This window comes from Aspergillus viridinutans (assembly GCF_018404265.1).
Source record: "Aspergillus viridinutans IFM 47045 DNA, scaffold_15, whole genome shotgun sequence".
Lineage (NCBI taxonomy): Eukaryota > Fungi > Ascomycota > Eurotiomycetes > Eurotiales > Aspergillaceae > Aspergillus > Aspergillus viridinutans.
This window is the reverse complement of record NW_025091231.1, coordinates 576,338-600,143: the sequence shown is the minus strand read 5'-3', so window position 1 is coordinate 600,143 and position 23,806 is coordinate 576,338. Positions and strand designations below refer to the sequence as shown.

Below are 23,806 nucleotides of genomic sequence, written 5' to 3'. Positions count from 1 at the left end.
CCCCCCCCCCCCCCCCCCCCCCCCCCCCCCCCCCCCCCCCCCCCCCCCCCCCCNCCCCCCCCCCCCCCCCCCCCCCCCCCCCCCCCCACTTCTTCGAAGAACCAAGGTGGAGTGTCTATGCACTAGCTGCTAACGATGCAATCGCATGAGGCGGCCATGGTCAAAACCGTTTTATTGACTGGCTGCAAACCCGGGTTGGGTATTATTCGGGTTAGTGCCACGCTTGGTCCATTCTCTGCATCTCGCAGTCGCCGGCTTCAGGTCGCTAGGTGCATGGTCCGTTTGGTGGTCATTCCTGAGGTGCCACTCCGCCCGTTACAACGGGAGCATTGATGTCGTGACCCTTGTCAGCTTCTCGAAGACACACCACCAGCCTGGATTCCTGGTCAATGGCTCATGTTCCTCCGCGAATCCAAGCTATTCGCAAGTCAAAAGCCAACTATCCTGAATCTGGTTACTGGTTACTGACAAAATGCCCACGTACGTTCTGTCCTAGACTCCTAGTTCTACATCCAGTTAGTTGCAGGCGGCATGCAATGCCATGCATGTGCGTACTTGCAAATACTATTGACACTGATCATTATGCCTGTGAAGGGTGCAGATATTTTAGGATTGTTATTGCATACAGTCCAGTAAGTATTTCTTGCTTAATGAGTGTTTGTGCAATGTCTCAGGGTTCGCTCATACATGACCCGAGGCAGTTTAAATATCTAGGTACGGAGAACTAGGTACTCTTCAAGTTTAAACTGACCAACTGGCTCCACTACTCCAAGGGTCAACCGTGTCTCTTTCCGTCTCTTCGATTTCCGATCAATCCAGTCAACAAGCTCTCGTTCGGTTCCAAGCCACGAAGGGGCAAAAATGCGGGAGAAAAAAAAATAAATAAATAAATAAAATAAAAACAAAAGGGAGAAAAAGAAAAAGAAAAAGAAAAGAGTAAATAAAACCAAAAATCATTGGGAAAATAAAGGAAAAATACAAACGAATTAAAGGAAGATGTACGGTATCATCGGTCTCCTCGCTTGACCTCTGGAACAGGGCGGCCGCCCCGGGTCTCCGGCGGCTTATGGAGCCAACGCGGTTAGCGTCTTCGGTACGTCTTCCACATGGTGTCCCAAAGAACAACGAATTGTTGTTGGTTTCTTACTGGCACAGTCTCAGATTTCGAATACAGTACGGAGTACGGTTCACGGAGAGGGCAGAGTACATAGCAGCGTCCAGGTTGCAGAGGAGTTTACTGCAACTCCTCCTTTTCCTTCATGCGACTGCGTAAGAGACCGTACTCGGCACCAGTCCTGGTCAGGCAACCAGGGTCTATTTACCCTTTTAAACAACCGTTGGCCAGAGAAAGCATCTCTCCCGTCAGGTGCGCGTCTTTAGAACGACACTTCTGCTGTTCCAGGCTTCCATTGACCCGCAAATCGTCTTCCTGGTGCCACTTCCCAGGAGCGGCATTTTCAGTCCCTTGGGGAAAAAAGAAATATCTCTCATACAATGACACTTGTTGCCGAACGGTGGCTTTCTTTTAGCGGTCTAGCTTACTGTCGTACTCATCTGCTAATTTCTAACTTGAGCGCCTGAACCTCGATCGTGAACTTACTCGCGTTTAGTCCAGTCTCACTAACCTTAGTGACCAGAGATAATCAAAGCCTCCGTACTAGCCGTTGCATGTGAGTACGTCTCGGTTTATTCATCCTCTTCCTTTTTTCCGTTCTTTTCTGCTGTCAAAATTAGTTTGATAATCTAGACAGGTTTGGCATGAGTCGTCGTTCAGTCCGCCACCATGCCTCCTTGCGATACCCGCCTCGCTTCCTAAGACGGATTCCAATCTTCCTCCTCTATGTAGGCGAGTTCGCAGTTGATAGCGAGACAATTCCCGACAGTCGATTCAAGGCATGTAGCGTCTTTGGCGAAGGAAAGAGGTAATAATAACCTTGTTGAGGTTTTGAACCTAGGAGAGTCATCCCCCTAGTCATAGTACCTTGGCTCTGGATACCTAGTACCTTAGCTTTCCGGCTGTATCCATCAGAAAAAACCAAATACAACATCGCGGAGCCTTCAACATAGAGAAATTGCTCCGTCCCCTGTCCAGTCAGCTTGCCGCCACTTTCTCTCTGTCATCTTGGTGTTTATGTTGCCTCTTCCCCTCCTTTTCCCTTTTCCGGGTTTACTTCCTGCCACTATTTTCCTCTTTTGTCACCTGCAACCTGGCCTAACCTCGAGTCCTAGACTTAGACACCGATCGTCACTTCTACGGACAAGGCGCCACCAGAGGGCGATCAGAAGCGGTAGCATTTTAGTAGTACCTATTCGTAGCATTGTTAGCATGGTCCAAGATCTCCGTCTCCCGAACCATCAAGCTATGGCCCGTCCATCTTAGAGTTAGTATCGACTTTACCATGGGCCCTGAAGCGGTTGTTTTATTTGGTTTTATTTTAATTTTCTGGACTTTATCCTCTGTGTGTACTATATCTGTTTTTTTCGAGTCACGAGTTCCCCCCTCAGGTAGAATTTTGACACCTTAAATGATAGATACCTAGTATATCTCCTTCCGAATAGCCATATCATATGCCTGGGGGTTTCCGTCTGAATCCCCAGCATCATACCTAGGCAAGCACGTCTCTGGCTGATTGTCCAATGAGTGGCAGTGAGGTATTAACTGAGCCTACTGCTGCATCCTTAGCATCATCCTCATCTACTAGACTGGCAAACTTTGGGCCCTCCGGTGGATCACTTTGGGACTCGAACTGGGCCTTGGTGCTTGGTCTAATCTCCTGTGATTCACCCCAATACCGGCCTTATTTGATGATTAGATTGGCCGTTTGGCTCATTTCCACTTTTGTTCGTTCCGTTCTGTTCTCGCCTGGCCACCTACGCAGTGTTGATTGCTTAATATTCACCGTAAACCCTCTACCGTCCGGTCACTCCCCGGCCGTTTCCAGGACCCATCAGCGGATCGTTCTCCATTCTCTTACTGTTGGCCCTCAGTCTCAATCGATATTTGCCGTTCTCCTTTATCATTTCGGAAAAAGGACGAACACATATTAAGTCAAGTCGAGGGGTAAAATAGGAGAAGGAGGGCTATCACATTAGCCTTGAGACAACAGTCATCTTCACTTCGCATTGTGGTGCTCCTTAATCAACGAGACTATATCTATCTCTCTGGTTTGTTTCGTTTGACGCGCGCACTGGATATTGCCTGGAGAACAACCTGAACAGAACTGCGGTACCATATCAGTACATCCCCTGTATTATTTCACTTTATCCTCGCCTCTGATTTGCCTGACGGACCCGACTCGGAGATCCTGAGCTTCTTCAGCAAGCGCCCAGACATTACTTTGAGACCCACCTGGTACGCTTCTGATTCACTTCAAGATCTTGGAAGACATTCTTTCTTCTCTCCCGAGATTCCGTTGCTCTCCCACATTGTGATTTCAAGAAGCCCCTTGACCTGGCTGTCCTATGCCAATAGCGAATCTTGCCTGACGCGAGAAGAGACCTCTCTATCATGTCAATCAGTGGGCCTTGCGTTTGGCTGTCATCGTTGTCGCCTCCTGCTACATCTCATCTCTCTGCGATCACGAATCACCTACCATCAACGTCCTGGAATAGTGAACAGGTACTTTTGAGATCAAGGGTGAACCCGCCGAGGTTGCCCTACCCAGGGGAGAAGGGGGGCCATTCGGTTCAGAAGCCGGCAGTCGACATGCAACCAAATGCTGTACTCAAGGCTGAGAATGTCTTTTCAGCAACTAGCCCTGTGGCAACATCTAACCATGTACGGAGTTCGGAGGCAGAGATGCCCCCACCAAAGGAAGCAGAAAGCAGAAGCACAGAAGAGACGCTGTCACGAATGGGGCTGGATCAGCTGAACCACAGCGAATCTCATCCTTCTGGGGTCTCAAAACCAGCCAGCCCCTCTGCCCCGAAGGCATCTACACTGGAAGCAAAGAAGCGGCCTCAGGAAGAGGCGCGAGGGGATGAGAAGGACGATGACGAGGCTATGGGCATATCTTCGGACGAAGGCGGGGATCAGAAGAACTCCTCTGACGCAAAGACTGACAAAAAGAAGATGAAGCGGTTCCGGTAAGCTTTCACGATAACATGACCCTTCCGAGTGGTCGCGTTGTTGCTCAGCAAAAGAAAAACTAATCAACATCTGCAGCCTGACACACAATCAGACCCGTTTTCTGATGAGCGAATTCACTCGTCAAGCACACCCAGATGCTGCACACCGTGAACGTCTCTCGAGGGAGATTCCTGGACTGACTCCTCGTCAAGTACAAGTCTGGTTTCAGAATAGGTATTCTTCCGCTGTGTAGATTCCTCCTTGGCCAGTATCGGTCCACTAATCCATGTGTTTCAGGCGAGCCAAGCTCAAGCGACTCACAAGCAACGATCGAGAGAGGATGTTAAAGTCCCGGGCTTTACCCGATGATTTTGACACAACTCAGGTTCTGCGTACGCCATTTGATAACAAAACACTATCAGAGACACCAGTTGCGTCACCCCGAAACTACATGGCAACTGGTACGGATTCTAACTCTCTGAAGATGCTTCTTACGGACGGACTACAACGTATCAATGAGGACGAATACGTGGTTTCGCCGCTGAGTTCGTCATCCACCACAGGAAATTGTTTCCCTTCAGCTGGCCCTGACAGGACACCCGAACAATTTTCCCAACATGGCCTTCTTGGACCTCGACCGGCAGCGACCCTACCAGAGCTACAACGAAACACGCGCGGGACCTTTCCTTTCCCTAGGTCCAGCAGCTTTTCCGAAGTCTCATTCAGCACAGGACTACATTTGCCCGGCAGGTTCTCGAGGCCGGGGGTCGAACCACTCAACCATCCCGGCTTGCCATACGCGCGGCGTCCCATGGACTATGGGATTCCCAGACCGGCCAATGGAATGGTTGTGGGCTACGATCATTCTCGGCCCATGGAAGGCTCTGTGTCGCCTACCGGCCAGCAGGAACAGCCCCTGCCATACAACGTAGACAACCACAGTATGTGATCATCGTCTCATTTTTATTTCGAAGTATTGTAGACTAACGCGCCCCGAACAGACCAGCAGGTCCCAAGCTACCAAACCACACTCACCATGCCAGCCCCAAAAGGTTATGGCAGCATAGAGATGAACTCGCATATGCAACCGCGACACATGCCCGCATTACACTCGATACCAGTGTCAGATGCACCTGACTACCGACCTTTCTCCTACGAGCATCACCCGTACAGCATGCAAACGGGAATACCTTATTCGCAAGCCAACGCTTCGAGTATGAGCCTCCCTGCTTCCTTCCCCCCGGACACAACACATGTTCCCCAGGTGGCCGTCTCTACTGAAGACCGGATCAATCAATCACCTCAGATCTTGGACCCTTTGCGAGGGAAATTTGGCAACCCATCCTACGACTATGCCGGCTACATGTGACATGGCAACAGCCTGAAAGATCCGCTCCATTCCTCCGCCTCCATAAAACACTGCCTTCGCTCCCTGTCCTGTATAGTGGACACAACGGGCCAACCTAATGTCTAAATCATTCTTATAATCCTCCGTACGACGGTGATCAGTAAACCTGCTCAATATTCGTGGGCCATCGGACTGTACATCTCTTTCCAATGGCTGTCCAATGATCCTCACTTCTTTCTTGCGTGACCTCATTTCTGCATTTGGCAATCCGGTTTCAAGGGAGGAAAATACTGTGCATTTCATCTTTTTGCATTTTCATCTTTTTCTCTATGGGGAGGACATGGCATGGCGTCTAATTTCTTTGTACGTTTCCTTGTGTTCTTTGGCTCATCTTGTCAATTTCAAACCAGGGGCCACACTGCGGTCCTATGATCTCTTTATATCTGTGCCAGTACCCCGGTGGGTTCCTGTTGTGCATTGATCTGTAGCCATAAGGATCACTATTGTACAATAATATGCATATAGTTAAATATAGCCTGCACCAACCACAGAGGCCGGGAGCGTGTCTTGATAAGCATGACTTAGGGCTTCGAATGTCAGTATCCTCGCCCAATAACATGAAAGCTTTTGTCGAGGTCAGCTTCCATTGATTGCAAGGTACGCCAGACCAATCAAACGGCTTAAGTCAGTAGCTGATTATGGGACCATAAAGGATAAGCCAGCCCAGTGGCCCAATAGGTGGACTGCTATTACTGAGAGCCAGGCTTCTCCCTCACTGTCCTGAGCAACAATGTAAGTACCTAGGCAGATGCACGTACCAGGTGGACATCGAATCAGAGCATAGTAGAAAGTAATTCGCCATCCACCAGTCGCCCATTACTCGCAGCTTCCCGGCGCAGATCATCCAGTCATTGTCGCTGTAAATAACTCCAGATTCCGCAGCAAATCACAAGCAACGGAATTGCTGAAGGGGAGTCACGGGATCTGCAATTACAACCAATCAATGAGCGGGCATTGCTAATCCCGCGATTACCAGGTTGCAGGCCACGGTCATGTAATCGAGGATATAAATACTGCTGAAGTTCGCGATTAATTCTTTATATTTTCATCAGCATTGGTTCAAATAATTGCTTCAAAAGATTCATTCTCAAGTGCTCGTTTGCCAGCCTTACTTTGTCCGTTCCATTGGCATTGCAGTCGTCGGATCTTATTCGAGCTTTCCTCGTTGTTTCGGTTACGTCATACATCATTCTACGACCTTCACAAGAACTTGAAGCATCACCGTTCTCTTCTCAGAGAATCTTCAACTTCCACCACAATCTACTCAAAACTACCTAGCAAGACAAAAGATAAAATGGTCCACCCATCTTCGACCTGCTGCAAAACCTCCGGTGACGGAAGCTGTGTCTGCGCAGCCCAGGCCAAATGCTCCTGCGGCAAAGAGCACGCCCTCCACTGCACTTGCAACAGGTCTGCCACCGAAAACACCATCTCCGGACCCAGATGCTCATGCCGTAAGTCTCCCCCTGAAATTCGCACATTGCCGAATGGAGAACAAATGACTTACTCTGTCGGTAGGAGCCCGTCCGGCTGGACAATGTACCTGTGAGCGCGCAGCCACCGAGAACCACCCTGTGACGGGTGATGCTTGCCCCTGCGGCAAGAGACCTTCTAGTAAGCTGCATCGAGCGGAGAACCGTTATGGCTTAGTTACTGACTTGGGAATAGCGTCCTGCACCTGTGAGAAGGTCAGCGCGGTGGATGCTGCGGCTGAAGCAATCGAGACTGATTTCACTGCTCGTGCTTGAGTGATTTGTCGCATTTGATGACGGTTATGATTTTCTGGGTCTGGGGTCTTCTTCTTCGGTGTTAGGGGGTTTGCTTGGTAATTCGACGATTCATTGTATCATAGCCGGCATTCATCATGGCTGCATTGTTACTGGCGGCTTTGGTTGTGCTTGTGCTTGTTCCATGATTTTACGATAACGCAATCCTAAGCGGTTGTCTTGATTCTAAAGTTTTTTATTTATATTTATAGCCCTCGTAGATGGAAGCGTGACGACATTGTCCTAGTAGTGGTTAGTGTGCTTATGACCGGCTGCCTGTCAAGATTATGTCCACCCGGCTGTCAATGTACTCTATCTCAGACATTCACTCTACGCCTACTAATGTTGTCCGCGCCAACAACAGCTAGAATCTTATAGAGCAGATGCTTCATCCATGAAAGTGTTGCTTTTGACTTCATATAGCACAGTACGCTTATATAATACACACATGCACCTATGGCTCAGTGGTAGAGCATTCCACTTGTACTGCCAAGAAATGGCGATGGAAAGGTCCGCGGTTCGATCCCGCGTGGGTGCAGAGAGCACCCTTTGCTTTTTGAACTACTTTCTCCTATTTCTTTTTTGCCCCTATTTTACGTTTGTCCTGCTTATCCTCTTCAGCACAGCACATACTATTTTCATTTTTTCATCTGAATATTGAAGATGCCTGTCTATTCATGCTTATGACTGGTTGATCGACGTGAACTCTTTAAAGTGCCTGCACCGCCACATCGCAACAACATTAATCCTCGATGTGCAGTGGGTTCGGCGGGTCGGCAGCGGAAGTGGCTTAACAACTCGGAGAAACGGTTGCTCTGCTCCTGAAGCAGCCCGGACCGCACATGGAACTCCTATTTTAAGACTTCAAGCTTGGCTTGTAATCTGTTCTATGGGTCACATTCCAGGTTCGATCCTATTCATGCGCCTTATCTGACGCTTTCCCTTCGGCCTCACGAAGTTCACGAATTGCTGGTGCTACCCTCGGAACGATTTACCCCTTGTCGCAGCCATCCCCTCCGGACCCTGTTTGTGCTGGTAGATCTGCACAGCATCTCGTTCGCGCCATGTACCAGGTGCTTTGAAGAAGAATACCTCAGAACAACGAACTAAGTGAACGCCAGAACCGGGATATGTTTGTATGACACGGTCCGACTGAGCGAATCCCACCGACGTGGTGTCTGCGCTTTTGTGAGGAATCGACGACCCGTATTCAGAAAGCATAGAGTGTGCTGGATAATCCACCCCGCCCGTCATGTCGTCCATGCGAGGCCTCGTGCAGTTCATCGCCGATCTGCGTAATGCGCGAGCGCGCGAGCTCGAGGAGAAGCGGGTGAACAAGGAGCTGGCCAATATCCGGCAGAAGTTCAAGGCCGGCAACTTGAACGGCTACCAGAAGAAGAAATATGTCTGCAAGCTGCTATATGTCTATATCCAGGGGTATGATGTTGATTTCGGTCATTTGGAGGCTGTCAACTTGATCTCCTCCAATAAATATTCGGAGAAGCAGATTGGGTATCTGGCTGTGACCCTGTTCCTGCACGAGCAGCACGAGCTGCTACATCTGGTCGTTAACAGTATCCGGAAAGATCTACTTGATCATAATGAGTTGTTCAACTGTTTGGCGCTGCATGCTGTTGCMAATGTTGGTGGACGGGAGATGGGGGAGGCGCTGAGTACGGACGTCCATCGGCTGCTGATTTCCCCGTGAGTATCGATGTTTTGTTTCTCGGGAGTGCGACGACTAATAAGCTGTAGGACATCTAAGGCCTTTGTGAAGAAGAAGGCTGCCCTGACTCTGCTTCGATTATACCGAAAATACCCTGGCATCGTGCAAAATGAATGGGCCGAGCGAATGATTTCATTGATGGACGACCCGGACATGGGTGTCACCCTGTCTGTCACATCTCTCATCATGGCATTGGCGCAAGACAGGCCGGAAGAATACAAGGGGAGCTATATTAAAGCTGCGCAGCGTCTCAAGAGGATCGTGGTCGACAACGAGATCGCGCCTGATTATCTGTACTACCGTGTGCCCTGTCCTTGGATCCAGGTCAAACTGCTGCGCTTACTTCAGTACTATCCCCCGTCCCGTAAGTGTTCTATCTTTATCATACCAACTTTCCTTTCTCAATCTCACACAGCCTTACAGAGGACAGTCACGTCCGCGAGATCATTCGAGCATCCCTGCAACAGATCATGACTGCGGCCATGGATACACCAAAGAACGTTCAGCAAAACAATGCTCAAAATGCCATTCTCTTCGAGGCTATCAACCTCCTTATTCATCTAGATACCGAGCATAATCTCATGATGCAAATATCCTCCCGTTTGGGTAAATACATTCAGTCTCGAGAGACCAATGTCCGCTACCTCGGTTTGGAGGCCATGACACACTTCGCCGCCAGGGCCGAAACTCTTGATCCCATCAAGAAGCATCAGAACATAATCTTAGGTTCACTTCGAGATCGAGATATCAGCGTGCGGCGCAAAGGTTTGGACCTGATCTATAGCATGTGCGACACCACAAATGCGGCTCCCATTGTGAACGAACTTCTACGGTACCTGCAGACCGCGGACTACGCCATTCGAGAAGAGATGGTACTCAAGGTTGCGATTCTCACGGAAAAGTACGCCACTGATGCCCAATGGTACATCGACATTACATTGAAGCTGCTGTCCTTGGCAGGCGACCATGTCAACGAGGAAGTATGGCAGCGAGTCATCCAGATTGTGACCAACAATGAGGAATTACAAGCCTATGCCGCACACACGCTTTTAGGCTACCTGAAGACTGACTGCCATGAGAGCTTGGTCAAGATCGGTTGCTATGTACTTGGAGAATTTGGTCATTTGATTGCCGACAATGAAGGCTCGAGTCCTATTGAGCAGTTTTTGGCTTTGCAAGGGAAGATGATTACAAGTAACGACAACACTCGTGCCATGATCTTATCCTCCTTCGTTAAATTTGTCAATCTCTTCCCCGAAATCAAGCCACAACTCTTGCACATTTTCCGTCTCTACAGCCATTCCCCCGATACCGAGTTACAGCAGCGCGCTTTTGAATACTTGACACTGGCAACGCTTCCCACAGATGACCTCCTCCGGACCGTGTGTGATGAGATGCCTCCATTTTCGGAGCGAACCTCTATTCTTCTGTCTCGGCTGCATCAGAAGACGGCCGGCACGACCGAGAAGAAGACTTGGGTCGTGGGTGGCAAGGATGCTAACGCGGACAAGAAAGAAGTTCTCCTAGCACAGAACACCGGCCTCAAGCGTACATTTACCACTATTGTCAATGGTACCAGAACCGGAGCCAACGGGTCGGCGGCGAGGTCAAACGCCTCTGGCGACCTGGCCGGGCTTGACCTCAGCGCTCCATCTGCGCCCCCGCCGAATATGGCCAGTGCAGCCCATCTTACGCCTGACTGGGAACCAGGGTACAATAGATTGTACTTTGCGGATGAAGGCGTGCTCTTCGAGGATGCGCAAATCCAGGTTGGCTTGCGGTCCGAGTATCGTGGCCACATGGGTGTCGTGAAGATCTACATCTCCAACAAATCCACATTTGCGATCGGGTCTCTGACGACTACACTGGACAATCCTGCGGCTCCAAACCTGAAGGTTGATAGCAAGAGTCTCCCAGAGCCTTCTGTTCCGGCTGCGGGCCAAACCCAGCAGACGCTATTCTTTGAGGCTCACGGGCCGTTTAGCGAAGCACCCACCATCCGGATCTCGTACCTTGCTGGAGCGCTTCAGGCTTACACCCTCCAGCTCCCTGTGTTGATGCACCGCTACATGGAGCCGTCGACTCTGTCAGCAGAAGAGTTCTTCAAGCGATGGAGGCAGATTGGCGGTCCCCCGCTCGAGGCGCAGCACACTTTCGGCGTCACTGCCAAGGCGAAGAATATCACTGAGGCCTTTACACGGCGCCTTGTGGAAGGGTTCCACTGGAGGATCCTGGAGAATGTGGATCCCAATCCCAATAACATCGTCGGATGTGCTGTGTACCAGTTCCATGGCGGGAAGACTGGATGTCTTCTACGGCTGGAGCCCAACTATGAACGCAAGGTAGGGATTTTCCGAGTACCCGTCGCCAACACTTTACTGACATCAACTTCCGCAGATGTTCCGGGTCACCATTCGGGCCACGCAAGAAGCCGTGCCGCAAGCACTAGCGAAACAGATGGAGCAGAAACTGGCACGAGGCGCATCAGATGAGATGTTCGGCTGACGATGAACAGATGGGAATAATCTACGAACTGGCAGCTGACAAGTTGATGGATGGTCTTATGACTGACTAGTAATACTCTCGTCCCGGAGTTCTCTCCAAAGGCGAGATTACCTTTTGATGTAATTATTGATGCTAGCAAGGTACATATATCCCCGTGGCTTTGAGCAGTAATCAAGCCGTACAACATCCTAATTATATGTGCAATTTTCCACCGGCCATGCAGCAGTGCTGGCCGGTCCTCCTCTGATGCAACGCCCGTAGTAATGCAAATGTCGTAAATCATCACTTTCCCCACATTATCTACACCACCTTTGCCTCGGACTTGGGCGGCCGCTCACCGAAAATCGTCGTCCCGACACGCACCTCATCACTCCCGAGCTTGATCGCGCCCTCAAAGTCCTCACTCATACCCATACTCAGCTCCAGCTCGGCATCGGCACCCTGCAGCCCCAGCTCCCTAACGATGCGATCCCGCGTCTCACGCAGACACACAAAATCCTCATTCTCCGTCTCCGGCGTCGTAGCCTTGGACCGCGCAATCGCCCCGATAGTCATCACCCCCTGCAGCCGCAGCCGCGGACACTTCTCCCGGATGAACCGCGCAAGCGGCACCGCCCCAGCCACGGGGTCCACCCCGGCCTTGTTCTCCTCGCCGGAGGTGTTCACCTGCACAAACACACGCAGGCGCTCCTCGTGGGCGACGCCACGGACCGCCTCAGACCGCTCCCCCCACCCTCTATCCAGCAGCGAGGCCTTCTTCTCGCTATCGACGGACTCGACGGCCCAGAGCCCGCGGACGTCCCGCGCGAGCGTGACGCACTTGTTCGACTGCAGCCCGCCGATAAAGTGCCACCGGATACTGGGCGGGAGGAGCTTGGATTTCTCGAGGAGTTCCTGGAGGTAGTTTTCGCCGAAGTGGAGGTGATTTGTGGGGGGGCTGTGGAGGGCGAGGATATCGGCTGCGGGCTTGAGTTTTGAGACGGCGATGAGGCGGATGGGTTTTGTGGCGGGGCGGTTGGCGTTCAGGGCGGCGGTGGTGACGCGTGAGGTCACGGAAGAGAGGTTCGAGATGAGGGTCGCTGTTCGCGAGGGTGAGGCGGGCATGATTGTTGTTGATGTTGGTGAGGGTTGTTCTTGTTCTTGTTCGGTGGAAGTCATTGGAGGTAGTCTTGCATCAGCTCTTTATTGTGTGGTAGGTGTGATTGTGCAGTACTGGCTCAGGATCGAAGTCAATTAGATCCGTATAGGATTAAGAATACTGCTTATAGTGGTGACAATTGCCAGGTAGTAGTGATGAATTTGCGTTGATATACGAGAATCGGTGGCCGATAGAGAGTGATGCCTCAGTCATTTCACTACAGCAGTAGTACACTAAGCCAAGTTAGGTTAGACACGCCTGCCTTACAAGGTAGCCACGTGATGCTCGGTAAGCGGCGCGGATGACAAACGACAATCCGGTGTCAGGCGCGGGCCGCTAAGCTATATACGTACTAGCGTGATACTGTCGGGGTTAACTCAGCGATTTCCGCTTCCGGCGAAATTCTGCAGGTCCAGAATTGATGAAGCGATCGTCATCGTCATGACTCTTTTGATTAGTCGACGATGATCATTCGGATGTCGGAGTCTGGGCGGAATCTGGCGGATTGACGGGCCCTCCCTAGTTCGGATTTGAGTGAAATACAACGATGTACGAGGACGAGGTACGAATCCACTACATCTGGATCCTCAGACTGACACCGAAGTGGTCCGGCAAACCCACAGCTAGATGGAGACAGTCCATCCAATTGCGCGGGCTCCATCCATTCTCCATCCTAGATCAATTCTCTGGCTGACTGGCTACACTTTCGTATGCCTCATTTTCATTATTCAAGTCAAAGACTCAAACTGAGACAAATGTCGTTTGCTTCTTTGATGGCGGTCCTTTCATCCGTCTGCTGACGGCCAAGAATTACAATGCTACTTGGCATGAGGCGCAGTTGGCTGATGTCCATTCATTGTTCATGATGAAAGGACCCATTCAGGCGCAAAGCAGGGCAAAAGAGGGAATAAAATGTAAAAATCAAGCTGAACAGTAAGGTAGACCCATCTCCATCTGTCGAAATGCAGGCGCCTAAATCAAGCGCCCATCGGGAGATCTAGTCCTGGGAGAAAAGGCTATTGGACCATTTGAGTAAGCCAGTAAGCCTTCAATGCTTGGAGGAAAATATTTATAGACACAAAATCTTACAGTAAAGGATGTGAATACTAAGTTGATCCAAGAGATATTAGAGGAGCCGAAATGAGAGTCATAACTAACCGGAAGTGCTACTCTACTGTTTCAACTGGCACTTCTTCATTGTACGTTGACGTCAGTTACATTCTGTTGCAGTTATATCATCGCATCACCACTGCCATCGTCATTATCGTTGTCATTGCAAACTTTTTCCTGTCGAAGATCTAGGCCGGACCCTAGATTATTGCTGCTTCCCATCTGTAACCTTAACCTACATGACTACATTGACGTCCAGACCCATATATTAAAACACAATCAACCTTGCGGCATTCTTTTGTGCGCTCTCTTTATGACCATTATCCGCTGGACTATCAATAATCGGATACTCTGAGCTGCGAATCTGGTAGCAGACAAAGAGAGCATTGTATGGCAGCTTTCGGGCCATCAGCCATTACAGTCACCTCAACGAGCCGCGACTCCCTTATGATCTGAGATTCCACCCGCATCAGACACTATACAGCTGAATCCATATTGAAGACACATCTTCACAGGCGTCTGGCTGGCCTTGTTGATCTGACCTGTTAACGCATCGGAAGTCGGCGGAACCGACCCATCACAACTCCAAATTTCACCTGCGTGAAATCGTCTCGCACCAAGACCACGAAGAGGTCACATAGTGTTCATAAACACTGAATTATCATGTGTCGGCAGTACTATACCCAATACGCCTGGTGCCAATGCGCAGAAGAAGCAGGTCAGAGTCTCTGCGCAGCTCGTAAGCGCAATGGCTGTCAGGGTGTCAGCATCGAAACGGTACATATGCAATGCTTCTGCCAATACCACGCCACTAGGGGCTTCAAGTCCGAGAAGAAGACCAAGAAGTCTAAGCGCAACTCCGAGGACGGCTCAACGGACAGTTCACTCCAAGAGAAGTCCTCAGCGATATCGAGGAAGTGGTACCAATTCCGCGGACTGCGAGCGCGAACCTTCTGAGATTGGAGCCGTCATGACTTTTTGAACTTGATGCCAGTCATGTTAATGCATTATGACTTGGGATCGGTGTTTTTTGGGGAGCTCAGAAGAAGCTTGTGGTATTCTGGAAGGCTGGGAATGGCGTTTCTCTTCTGGGGAAAAGCGATAATACCATTGATCTCTGTCTCTTCTTTTGTATTCATTTAGATGCATATCACGATGGATAGAGAAAATCTCGAGATTCCACTGAGTCAGTTAATTATGTCCATCTCGCGACTTCATCTATGCGACTCGTTCGGCTTGTGATCGAAGATCTGTTCTGTATCTCTGATCAGAACAAAATAACCACTGAACTTGACTGTTCGACTTTAAAGAATACTCTGAATCTTCTTACGATGAAACATTCCATTGTTATCATCGTTCGATACGACGTTATACTCAAGTAACGACAGCCCAATGATGAGAAAAGGGCGCCGAAGAAGGGGAGTGGAAGGGATCGACTGCCCCTTGGCTGGATGAGGGGGGAGAATGACGATGGCTCGTTTTCTCTCCTTGTTCCCCCCTCGCTTCTCTCCTTTCGACTTCCCATCTCCTAATCTGCTTCGGATAACTATAATTCAATTCATTGTATCTCATCTTTTCTCTCAAAGTAGCGCATTACGCTCACAGTTTCTGTCTCAGCATTTGATTAACGTTCAAATGCCACTTCTATCGCCATCATGGACCCCTCCATGCGCGACGAGCCTACTCAGGCGACATTCACTGCACCACCACCACCTCCCACTCCCAATCCCAACGATCTAACCAATAGTCTGGACCATTTGACAATTGCTTCTGCGGCCGCGACTTCTCTTCCAGCCTCTCCATCCTCGTTATCCCCATCTTCGTTACTGTCGCCTCCGGACGGCCCCGCGCGTTCTTCTGTTGATCTGGCGCATCCTGCACCGCGACGAACTGCCAGTTCCAATTCTCTTAGCGATGAACGAGATGAACGACGGAAATCCACCTCCAGCCTGAAAAAGCGATCATCGACCGCGTCGCTCCGATCTGCGCACAATAGTGCAGGCGCAACTTCGCCTCGTCCCAGTCTATCGCGACGCTCTTCGTCCTCCAACTTCGCGACCTCCCCCACTTCCATATCAAATATGCCGTCCAGAAGACCTCAGGAGCAAGCCGCGCCCACCGCGGCTTCTGTTGCTGCTGATTTCTTCCACCGAGAAGTCGACCTGCACCAATCCACAGACCTACATTCTAAAGTCGTGGTAGTCGTTCATGACGCATGCTACGGCCATCGTTTCTCGCGGCCACGAACGTCGAAAACTGCCTTAAGTTACATCGTCGAACGGCCCGAGAGGATACAAGCTTGTGTGGTGGGAGTATCCGCAGCTTATGTCCTCATGGCCGGCCGCCATTCTGGAAAGCGCTTTGCGCCTCATCCTGATCTTGATCTACATCAGCTCCCCGCGCCGCCGTTCCAAATCCGCAAGACGTCGCGAACCCTGCCTCTTACTTCTGCGGCTGTTACTCATGTGCACGGGACCAAGTGGATGGATGAGCTGAAAACCATGTGTGACGCGGCAGAATCAAGACTGGCTCTGAATGGCAAAGAGTTGGTTCGGCCGCGCAGCTCAGGAAAGGACGGCGAATCTGCCAAAAAAGCTCCGCTCAATGACGGCGACCTTTACCTTTGCTCCGAATCCTTGAATGCCTTTGAGGGCGCGCTCGGCGGAGTTTGTGAAGGTGTCGATGCCGTCTTCAACTCCAACACTACCAAAAGAGCCTTTGTCTGTATTCGACCCCCTGGCCACCATTGCTCTACCTCTCATCCGTCCGGATTTTGCTGGATCAACAATGTACATGTGGGGATAACCTACGCTGCCATGACCCATGGCCTGACCCATGCCGCTATCCTGGATTTCGACCTGCATCATGGCGACGGTTCGCAAGATATTGCATGGGAACAGAACCAGAAAGCCTTGTCAGCGGTCTGGAATGCAGCCAATCACAAGAAAACAAGGGTCGGCTACTTCAGCTTGCATGACATCAACTCGTTCCCTTGCGAATATGGTGATGTTGAGAAGGTGCGAAACGCTAGTGTTTGTATCGATAAAGCCCACGGTCAGTCGATTTGGAATATCCACCTGGAGACGTGGAAGTCCAACGAGGAGTTCTGGGATATCTATGCCGCCAAATACACCGTACTGTTAGAGAAAGCGCGCGCTTTTCTACGTCTGCACACCGAACGCCTGCTTGATAGCGCGCCCGGCGACACTCCGCCAAAAGCGGCAATCTTTATTTCTGCAGGATTTGACGCGAGTGAGTGGGAGGGTTCCGGTATGCAGAGGCATCAAGTGAATGTACCTACCGAGTTCTATGCAAAGTTCACTGCGGATGTTGTGCAGATGGCGCAGGAAGAAGGGCTAGGAGTAGATGGGCGTGTCATCAGCGTCCTGGAAGGGGGCTATAGTAATCGAGCATTGACCAGCGGCGTCCTCAGTCATCTCGCAGCGCTGGGCGACACAACGGCGATGTCGGCCGTCATCAACCATGAGCAGCAAGTCGGTCTGGCTTCCGAAATGTTTGATCGCTTGCATGTATCGGACAGCAATGATCCAACTGAAGCAAGGCGCGCTCCGTCTGATATCGGTTACGATAGTGAGTGGTGGGCGCCAACAAGACTCGAGGAACTGGAGGCGCTTGTCTATCCACCTCCTGCCACGGCGCCAAAGTCAAAGTCTGCTCGCACCTATTTTGCACCAACGCAATCTTTCACTGCCAAAGTCGTTACTCCCCCTCGAGATCGCAAATCTACCGGCTCACAGGCGGGCTCGGATGTTGTGCCCTTGCCAGAGGTAGGCTGGGCCACGGCGGCACACGAACTATCGAAAATCCTTATTCCCAGCCATCGTCAGACCACCAGTTATCGTCCGGAAGAACTTAATGCGGAAGCTTCACGCATTCGGCGGGAGCGTCAGACCGCTGTGGCTGCCGCCCAGGCCACCCAGAAGGCCACTAACGCAGCATCAGCAGCACCAGAGGGAAAGCGGATGCAGCTACGTACGAGAAAGCCCAAGTCTTCTCTGCCTGGCAGTCCAAAGGCGGAGACCCCAAAGAAAAAACTTACGAAGAGCACTCGGAGGATTACTATCGACCCTGGTGACCTGCCAAGTTCAACTGCCGATAGCTCGCCTGGCGTCAGGACAACTCGGAGGAAAAGCACAACGCCGATCGCTTCTAAGCCTTCGGGTACAGCCGAGTCTGACCCAAACAATTCGAGTTCGTTGAACGTTGAGGCAAGCGAAACGCCCGTACAATCAAGCATAGCCGCGAATAGGTATCCTCCGGAGTCTCCTAGCAGCCGTAGGTCGAGTACTCCGTCACGGTCCGCTGCTCCCAAACGGTCAGAGGGTCCCAAAGTGCCTCCTGTACCGCGCGTGCCGTCTGGTTTTCTCTCAAAACCAGTCACTGGCGATGATCAGAAGATCGTCTCCGACCAAACACAGGCGGCAATGACCGAGAAGACGGATTCCAGACCTGTAGATTTGGACGATTTGGCAGCCGGCGTGAAGAAATTGAGCATCAAATTGAAGGTGCCTACCCCCGAAGAACACGCCGTTCGCGAGAAAGAGAGAAAAGCGACAGAGGAACGTCAAAGGCGTGCTCCCAGGCCGACAACATCCAAGACGCCGAGATCCTCCAAGAAAGCCTCCAGCGTCACCGCAACCGCGCATGCTTCTACTGCCAGAGGAACTTCTCACCCCTCGCCGAGTCCTATTATCTCTCAGATGCCTTCTGGTCCGAATATAGCCAACTCCAACGCGAACATGGATCGGGTGAAGCTAGAGAGCCCGGGGAACGCACCAGAGGAGCTCGTTCTCTCGTCTCCTGATCCGCTGGGTGAAAATAAAATGCCGTTCTTGAGCAACGTCACTATTGATCGCCCTCGCTGGGAAAGACCCAAGGATGTGTCACTATCTGGTTCTGTCTCGACGCAGGAGCCTCCCTCTGGGACAGCAACCCCGTCCTCGTTGGCTTCAGAATCACTCCCGGCTCGATCTACGGTATACTCACCACCAACAACCGCGCGTCAGACAATGAATGGACTTCCTGTTCTTACGTCCAGCGGCCCTATCCCTTTTGCGGCGGCACGCACTGCTCCTAAGGAGAAGCAGACTTTAGCCATGCAGCAGCCAAGGCTTTTCAACCACAGTGATAACGCAGGGACTGGTCATGCAGATCTTATGCATGATCAAACCAATAAACCAGAACAGCACTGATTCATTTCGATCTTTGAATGTATTTTCCTTCTGTTATCGCCCCGCCCTCCGTGCACTTACTTTGCCAGTCCTTATGTTTCCAATATGCCTTTCTTTTGTTGATTTAGTCATGTTTGAATATACCCCCTGAGTTGTACTGAGTTTATTAGTTTGGGTCTTAACCAGCCTTGTCTCTTCACCTGTGATGCTAAGGATACCTCATAAGAATGGATTAAATTTAATGGATTATCTTCTTCATGTACCATATTAAGTCAAGTACCTGTGTCAGCGCCTAATGATTGCGCAGTGGTCCAAAGAGGAACAACTAGAGAGGTACAGATGGTGGTTTGCTTATCTCCGATCTCCGGATCAGATAATCAGCGCCACAGCCACACTGGAATCTTCTCCGCGTTCGCTGCGCCTCATCTAGCCGTGCTGATAGTGCTGAGTCAGGCAATTCGCATGTTGCCAGTGGCTTCTAGCGCCATCTCTTGTTGCGCATTATTCATCCTTTCTCTCCTTACTCAGATATAATCAAGACGCTCTCTTTGTCTTTTTCCTTCATTTTGTCTAGTTCTGAAAGGTGATTTTCCACCATGTCACCCATAACCGTCTCCAAAGGCCGGACACCCAGCCCGAACGCCCAAGAATCCTTCACGCAAATGGCCGATAAGGACCTAGAGTCCATCGGCCGACACTGCCAATTCGAATACTGCCACCAACTCGACTTCCTCCCTTTCCGCTGTGAATCCTGCCGCGGAACCTTTTGCCTCGACCACCGCACCGAAACCGCCCACCGCTGCCCCAAAGCCGGCGAATGGGCCCGCCGCCGCAACGGCACCCAGAACACCAGCACAGCGAGCCTTCCCACACAGAAACCCACAATCTACAACTCAGAGCAATGCGCCCATCTCGACTGCAAGACGCTCATCAACACGCTGAAAGACCCCGGCGTGCGCTGCCCAAACTGTAATAGACAGTATTGTCTGCGACACCGGCTCCGGGAAGCGCACGAGTGCGCGAAGATCGCCCCGCTGGGGGCTCGGGCCGGCAACCAGGGCCCAAGCAATGCCGAGACGATCCGGTCGATGTTCGCGCGGGTGCGTACATGGGGCAAAGACAAGGGGCAGGCGCTGGCGCCGAAGCCCAAGGCCAATAGCGCGGCGGCGCGGATCTCGGAGCTGAATGCGCTGAAGAAGGCAGCCAAGGGCGATGCTAGTGTCCCGGCTGACAAGCGGCTGTATCTGCACGTGGTTGGGACGGCGGATGGGCAGGCGCAAAAGGCGGAGCCGCCCTCGGGGGAATTTTGGTTCGATTCGAGGTGGAAGGTTGGTCGGGTGCTGGATGATGCGGCGCGGAGGTTGCGGATTGAGAACGTGAATAATCGGGCTGGGGAGGAGGACCGGTTGCGGATCTTCCATGTGGATTCGGGGGAGTTTCTGGAGTTTTCGGAGACGATTGGGGGTGGGAAGGTGAAGCAGGGTCATACTATTGTCTTGTTGAGAGGGGCGGGAGTTGTTCTGGGGAAGTCGTGAGGGAGTGATCCGCTGCGTTTTTTTTTCTTTTTCCTCTCGATTCCCTGCCATCTGGAACTGCATACTTAGCATATGATACACCAAGAGCGTTTTGGATGCCTTTCACATATATACCTGAACTCGCGCGTGTTAGAGTCGTCCTTAATGTCATGCACAACTGTATCTTCTATTCAGATCAAGAATCTAAGCTATATAAGAGATACTGGTATCAAACAATGTAGTAAAAACCTGTACGAGGTTAAACGCTCATGTTCATCTTGATAGCCTTGTGAGGCTGGTACCCAACGACCTCAAACTCCTCCTCCTTCCAACCATCCACAACTCCACTACCACGATCATCACGCTTGATGCGCAGTTCCGGGAACTCAGTCGGCTCCCGCTTGAGCTGCTCATTCAGCGCGTCGACATGGTCCAGATACACATGCGCATCACCCATGGTATGAATCAGGGTGCCCGGGTTCAGATCCGTCGCATGGGCCAGGATATGCGTCAGCAGCGCATACGACGCGATGTTGAACGGCACCCCAAGCCCCATATCGCACGATCGCTGGTACAGCAGACACGACAGACTCCCCTTCTGGTCCAGCCCATTCGGATACGAGACATAGAACTGCGCAAACATATGACAAGGCGGGAGAGCCATCTTCTTCAGGTCAGCCGGGTTCCACGCACTCATGATAATGCGCCGGTCAAAGGGCGTTTCTTTCAGCTTGCGCACGACCTCCGCGAGCTGGTCGACGCCTTGGCCTGTATAATCCGTCTTGGCGTCGACGTACTCCGCCCCGAAATGCCGCCACTGGAACCCATACACGGGGCCTAGATCGCCGACCTCGCGGTGTCCGAGCCCGACTTTGTCCAGGAACTCGCGGCTCCCGTTACCGTCCCATATTTTGATGCCTGCTTCTGAGAGGGGGATGGAAGACGTGCATCCGGAGATGAACCAGAGGAGCTCGGCGATGACGGCGCGCAGGAAAACGCGTTTGGTGGTGAGGAGGGGGAGGACGGGGATCGGGTCCGAGGATGGTGTAGCGCCAGGCTTGGAGAGCGAGAAGCGCAGCTGTGGTGGTGCGAAGATCGAGCGAGTGCCGGTGCCTGTGCGGTCGGGACGATGCTCGCCTTCGGCGAGGATGGTGCGGATGAGGTTGAGGTACTGATGTTCCTCGTGCGCGGGGTTGTGAGGAGGAGTCGGTGTGCTAGATTGGCTGGGGGTATCTTGCGGCGTCACAGCTACCGGTGACATATTGCTTGCTTGCAGTCTAGGTTGAATTGTCATGGTGATTGAGATGCTTCGTCGTTGAGATTGCTTGCGGAGGACTTTTTGAGTAACGCGTGAACGCGACGCGCGAGATCACGTGCTGATAAGCAAATCATCAGCCTACAATAACATCCTGTTCCCGATTTGGCAATATTACTTTAAGAGTCCGGCAGTTGTACCAGGCATCGAATGATGCTTGACACCCGTCTTAAGATTATGTGATGTAGATAAAGATGATCTATCAGCATGCATGCTAGTCTGCGAGCAGATCAACGCCAACACCACGCAGCGCAGTGACAGCCCACTCCGGGAATTTCGCTTTATCCCCATACAGATTGTCGAAAAACTCGCGCAGAAATGCTGGATATCGATCCTCCAAAATGGCTTGGCGAGCGGATCCCATTAGGGAAAGCAAGTAGTGAACATTATGAATGGTGAGGCTGTTGAGAACTTAGCACTAGCGACCCTCGGATGTGAAGGGAAGTCTCACAGATGAGCTCCAACCGTCTCTTTGGCAGCCAGGTGGTGGATATACGCTCGCGTAATCCCCAAGCCACCTTGTTCTTTGGGCCGGCAACAAGAACAGCTGCACCCTTCCTGTACAGGTCGGAAGTCCTCGGCAAACGACTTATGGCGTAGGTTCAGGGAGCCGGAAGGAACCACGGCATTTCCGAATCGCTACCAATTGTCAGTCACAACTTGCGTTCAAACGATTTGCCGGGGTTGTCCTTACCGCCGTTCTCGTTGGCCACACACAATCAAACATGTCCGCACCGAGTGCAACTGCTACAACGAGATCTTCCGGATAACCCTGAGCAGCGTCAATAAAAAAGAGACTGCCCTCCGGAGGGGGGAAGCTAATACTTACCACTCCCATCACGTATCTGGGCTTGTGCTCTGGAAGGAGTCCAGTGCACGTATCCACCCTATAACTGTCAGCCGACGTAGCCCTTGCAGCATGTACCTCAGCACATACACTTTGCAAAACTCCTCCTTTGCTTCACCACCTGATAGACCTCCGATGGCAATACCCGGTGTATCTCGCGCAACCATCTCAGCGCAGCACTGCTTCCGTAGCTCTAGGTCTAGACCGCCCTGAATGATACAGAAAAGGTTCTGTCTCTCGGGATACTTGTGCGCATCAATACAGCGGTCGAGCCACCGGACGGACCGTTCCATAGCCTCCTGAATTCTGGCATGATCGGGAGAGGTAGTTGCAATGACGTCGTCTAGCTGCATGATGATATCCGAGCCGATCGAGTTCTGCAACGAAATCGAATGTTCTGGTGTGAGTAGCCTAGATTGACCCTGGTCAGTGGGGTTCGTCGAGACTTCGAATCGGCAGGGACACACATCGGGGTTCCATCGTGGGGACTGAGAAATCGGACACCTTCCTCGGTGACCTTTGCGAGCTTCAGCAGAGAAACCATCTGAAAACTACACATTGCAGGTGTCAGTGTCAGGCTGAGAAAAAGACAGATATAGCTCACCCGCCGCTATCTGTCAGGATATTCCGATCCCATCCTTGCAGCTTATGCGCCCCGCCCACTTGGTCTAGAACCTCCTGCCCCGGTTTCAGGCCCAGATGGTATGTATTATTCAAGCACAGCATGCAGCCTGTCTGCTTCAGCTGGTCATACGTGAGTCCCTTGAGGGACGCCTGTGTCGCAACGGGCATAAAGATGGGAAGCGGAACGGAGCCATGAGGGAGATGGAGGGTGCTAGCGCGCGCTTTGGTTGTCTACGTTTGGTTCCTGATTAGATCAAAATCGAGTATACCTGAAAAGTTAACGGGTAAGGAGAACTTACTGAGCACTTTTTATGCAGATCGAAAGTCAATGCAGATGGCATCTTTCTGCGCGGAGGGGTAGCTTCTGTCGCCATGTTTGTGTTCTGGGAGGTGCGCAGAGCTGGATTGGCGTATAATTTTGACACAGCACGACTGTTTATACTTCTTAAAATGCTATGGGGAAAATAAATGCTTGAATTATATGCAGGACATTTCATTGAGAAAAGAAGGGTAGACAATTGACGCACAACAGCAGAGAAATGTAACAAAATCACGATTCAATCATTATCGATAGATAAAGATTTGCGCTAAC

The 23,806-nt window shown here is 51.4% G+C and overlaps 9 protein-coding genes and 1 non-coding gene across 10 annotated transcripts; 7 read left to right on the top strand and 3 right to left on the bottom strand.

The window, feature by feature from the left end:
- Window positions 1-3,508: 3,508 nt before the first annotated feature.
- On the top strand, window positions 3,509-5,438 carry Aspvir_003544 (homeobox domain-containing protein; the record flags this gene model as incomplete). Its single annotated transcript, XM_043275125.1, has 4 exons — window positions 3,509-4,086; window positions 4,166-4,303; window positions 4,367-5,010; window positions 5,071-5,438. 4 exons carry the CDS (start codon window positions 3,509-3,511, stop codon window positions 5,436-5,438), a joined length of 1,728 nt encoding a protein of 575 aa, XP_043131060.1.
- A 1,333-nt stretch (window positions 5,439-6,771) lies between these two features.
- Aspvir_003543 (putative copper resistance protein Crd2) lies at window positions 6,772-7,225 on the top strand (the record flags this gene model as incomplete). Its single annotated transcript, XM_043275124.1, has 3 exons — window positions 6,772-6,931; window positions 6,996-7,091; window positions 7,146-7,225. 3 exons carry the CDS (start codon window positions 6,772-6,774, stop codon window positions 7,223-7,225), a joined length of 336 nt encoding a protein of 111 aa, XP_043131059.1.
- A 468-nt stretch (window positions 7,226-7,693) lies between these two features.
- Aspvir_003542 lies at window positions 7,694-7,781 on the top strand. The gene has a single exon. It is a non-coding gene; the product is annotated as a tRNA-Thr (tRNA).
- Window positions 7,782-8,495: 714 nt separating this feature from the next.
- Window positions 8,496-11,474, top strand: Aspvir_003541 (AP-2 complex subunit alpha; the record flags this gene model as incomplete). Its single annotated transcript, XM_043275123.1, has 4 exons — window positions 8,496-8,947; window positions 8,999-9,333; window positions 9,393-11,311; window positions 11,367-11,474. The coding sequence occupies 4 exons, from the start codon at window positions 8,496-8,498 to the stop codon at window positions 11,472-11,474; spliced, it is 2,814 nt and encodes a 937-aa protein (XP_043131058.1).
- A 300-nt stretch (window positions 11,475-11,774) lies between these two features.
- On the bottom strand, window positions 11,775-12,578 carry Aspvir_003540 (YggS family pyridoxal phosphate enzyme; the record flags this gene model as incomplete). Its single annotated transcript, XM_043275122.1, has 1 exon — window positions 11,775-12,578. The coding sequence occupies one exon, from the start codon at window positions 12,576-12,578 to the stop codon at window positions 11,775-11,777; it is 804 nt and encodes a 267-aa protein (XP_043131057.1).
- A 1,807-nt stretch (window positions 12,579-14,385) lies between these two features.
- On the top strand, window positions 14,386-14,679 carry Aspvir_003539 (uncharacterized protein; the record flags this gene model as incomplete). Its single annotated transcript, XM_043275121.1, has 1 exon — window positions 14,386-14,679. The coding sequence occupies one exon, from the start codon at window positions 14,386-14,388 to the stop codon at window positions 14,677-14,679; it is 294 nt and encodes a 97-aa protein (XP_043131056.1).
- A 698-nt stretch (window positions 14,680-15,377) lies between these two features.
- Window positions 15,378-18,935, top strand: Aspvir_003538 (histone deacetylase hosB; the record flags this gene model as incomplete). The annotated part of the gene is made up of 1 exon (XM_043275120.1): window positions 15,378-18,935. The coding sequence occupies one exon, from the start codon at window positions 15,378-15,380 to the stop codon at window positions 18,933-18,935; it is 3,558 nt and encodes a 1,185-aa protein (XP_043131055.1).
- Window positions 18,936-19,510: 575 nt separating this feature from the next.
- Aspvir_003537 (AN1-type zinc finger protein) lies at window positions 19,511-20,449 on the top strand (the record flags this gene model as incomplete). The annotated part of the gene is made up of 1 exon (XM_043275119.1): window positions 19,511-20,449. The coding sequence occupies one exon, from the start codon at window positions 19,511-19,513 to the stop codon at window positions 20,447-20,449; it is 939 nt and encodes a 312-aa protein (XP_043131054.1).
- A 238-nt stretch (window positions 20,450-20,687) lies between these two features.
- Window positions 20,688-21,722, bottom strand: Aspvir_003536 (thymidylate synthase; the record flags this gene model as incomplete). The annotated part of the gene is made up of 1 exon (XM_043275118.1): window positions 20,688-21,722. One exon carries the CDS (start codon window positions 21,720-21,722, stop codon window positions 20,688-20,690), a length of 1,035 nt encoding a protein of 344 aa, XP_043131053.1.
- A 235-nt stretch (window positions 21,723-21,957) lies between these two features.
- Window positions 21,958-23,588, bottom strand: Aspvir_003535 (tRNA-ribosyltransferase family protein; the record flags this gene model as incomplete). Its single annotated transcript, XM_043275117.1, has 8 exons — window positions 21,958-22,144; window positions 22,195-22,382; window positions 22,438-22,515; window positions 22,573-22,630; window positions 22,681-23,001; window positions 23,058-23,141; window positions 23,195-23,445; window positions 23,514-23,588. 8 exons carry the CDS (start codon window positions 23,586-23,588, stop codon window positions 21,958-21,960), a joined length of 1,242 nt encoding a protein of 413 aa, XP_043131052.1.
- Window positions 23,589-23,806: the final 218 nt, after the last annotated feature.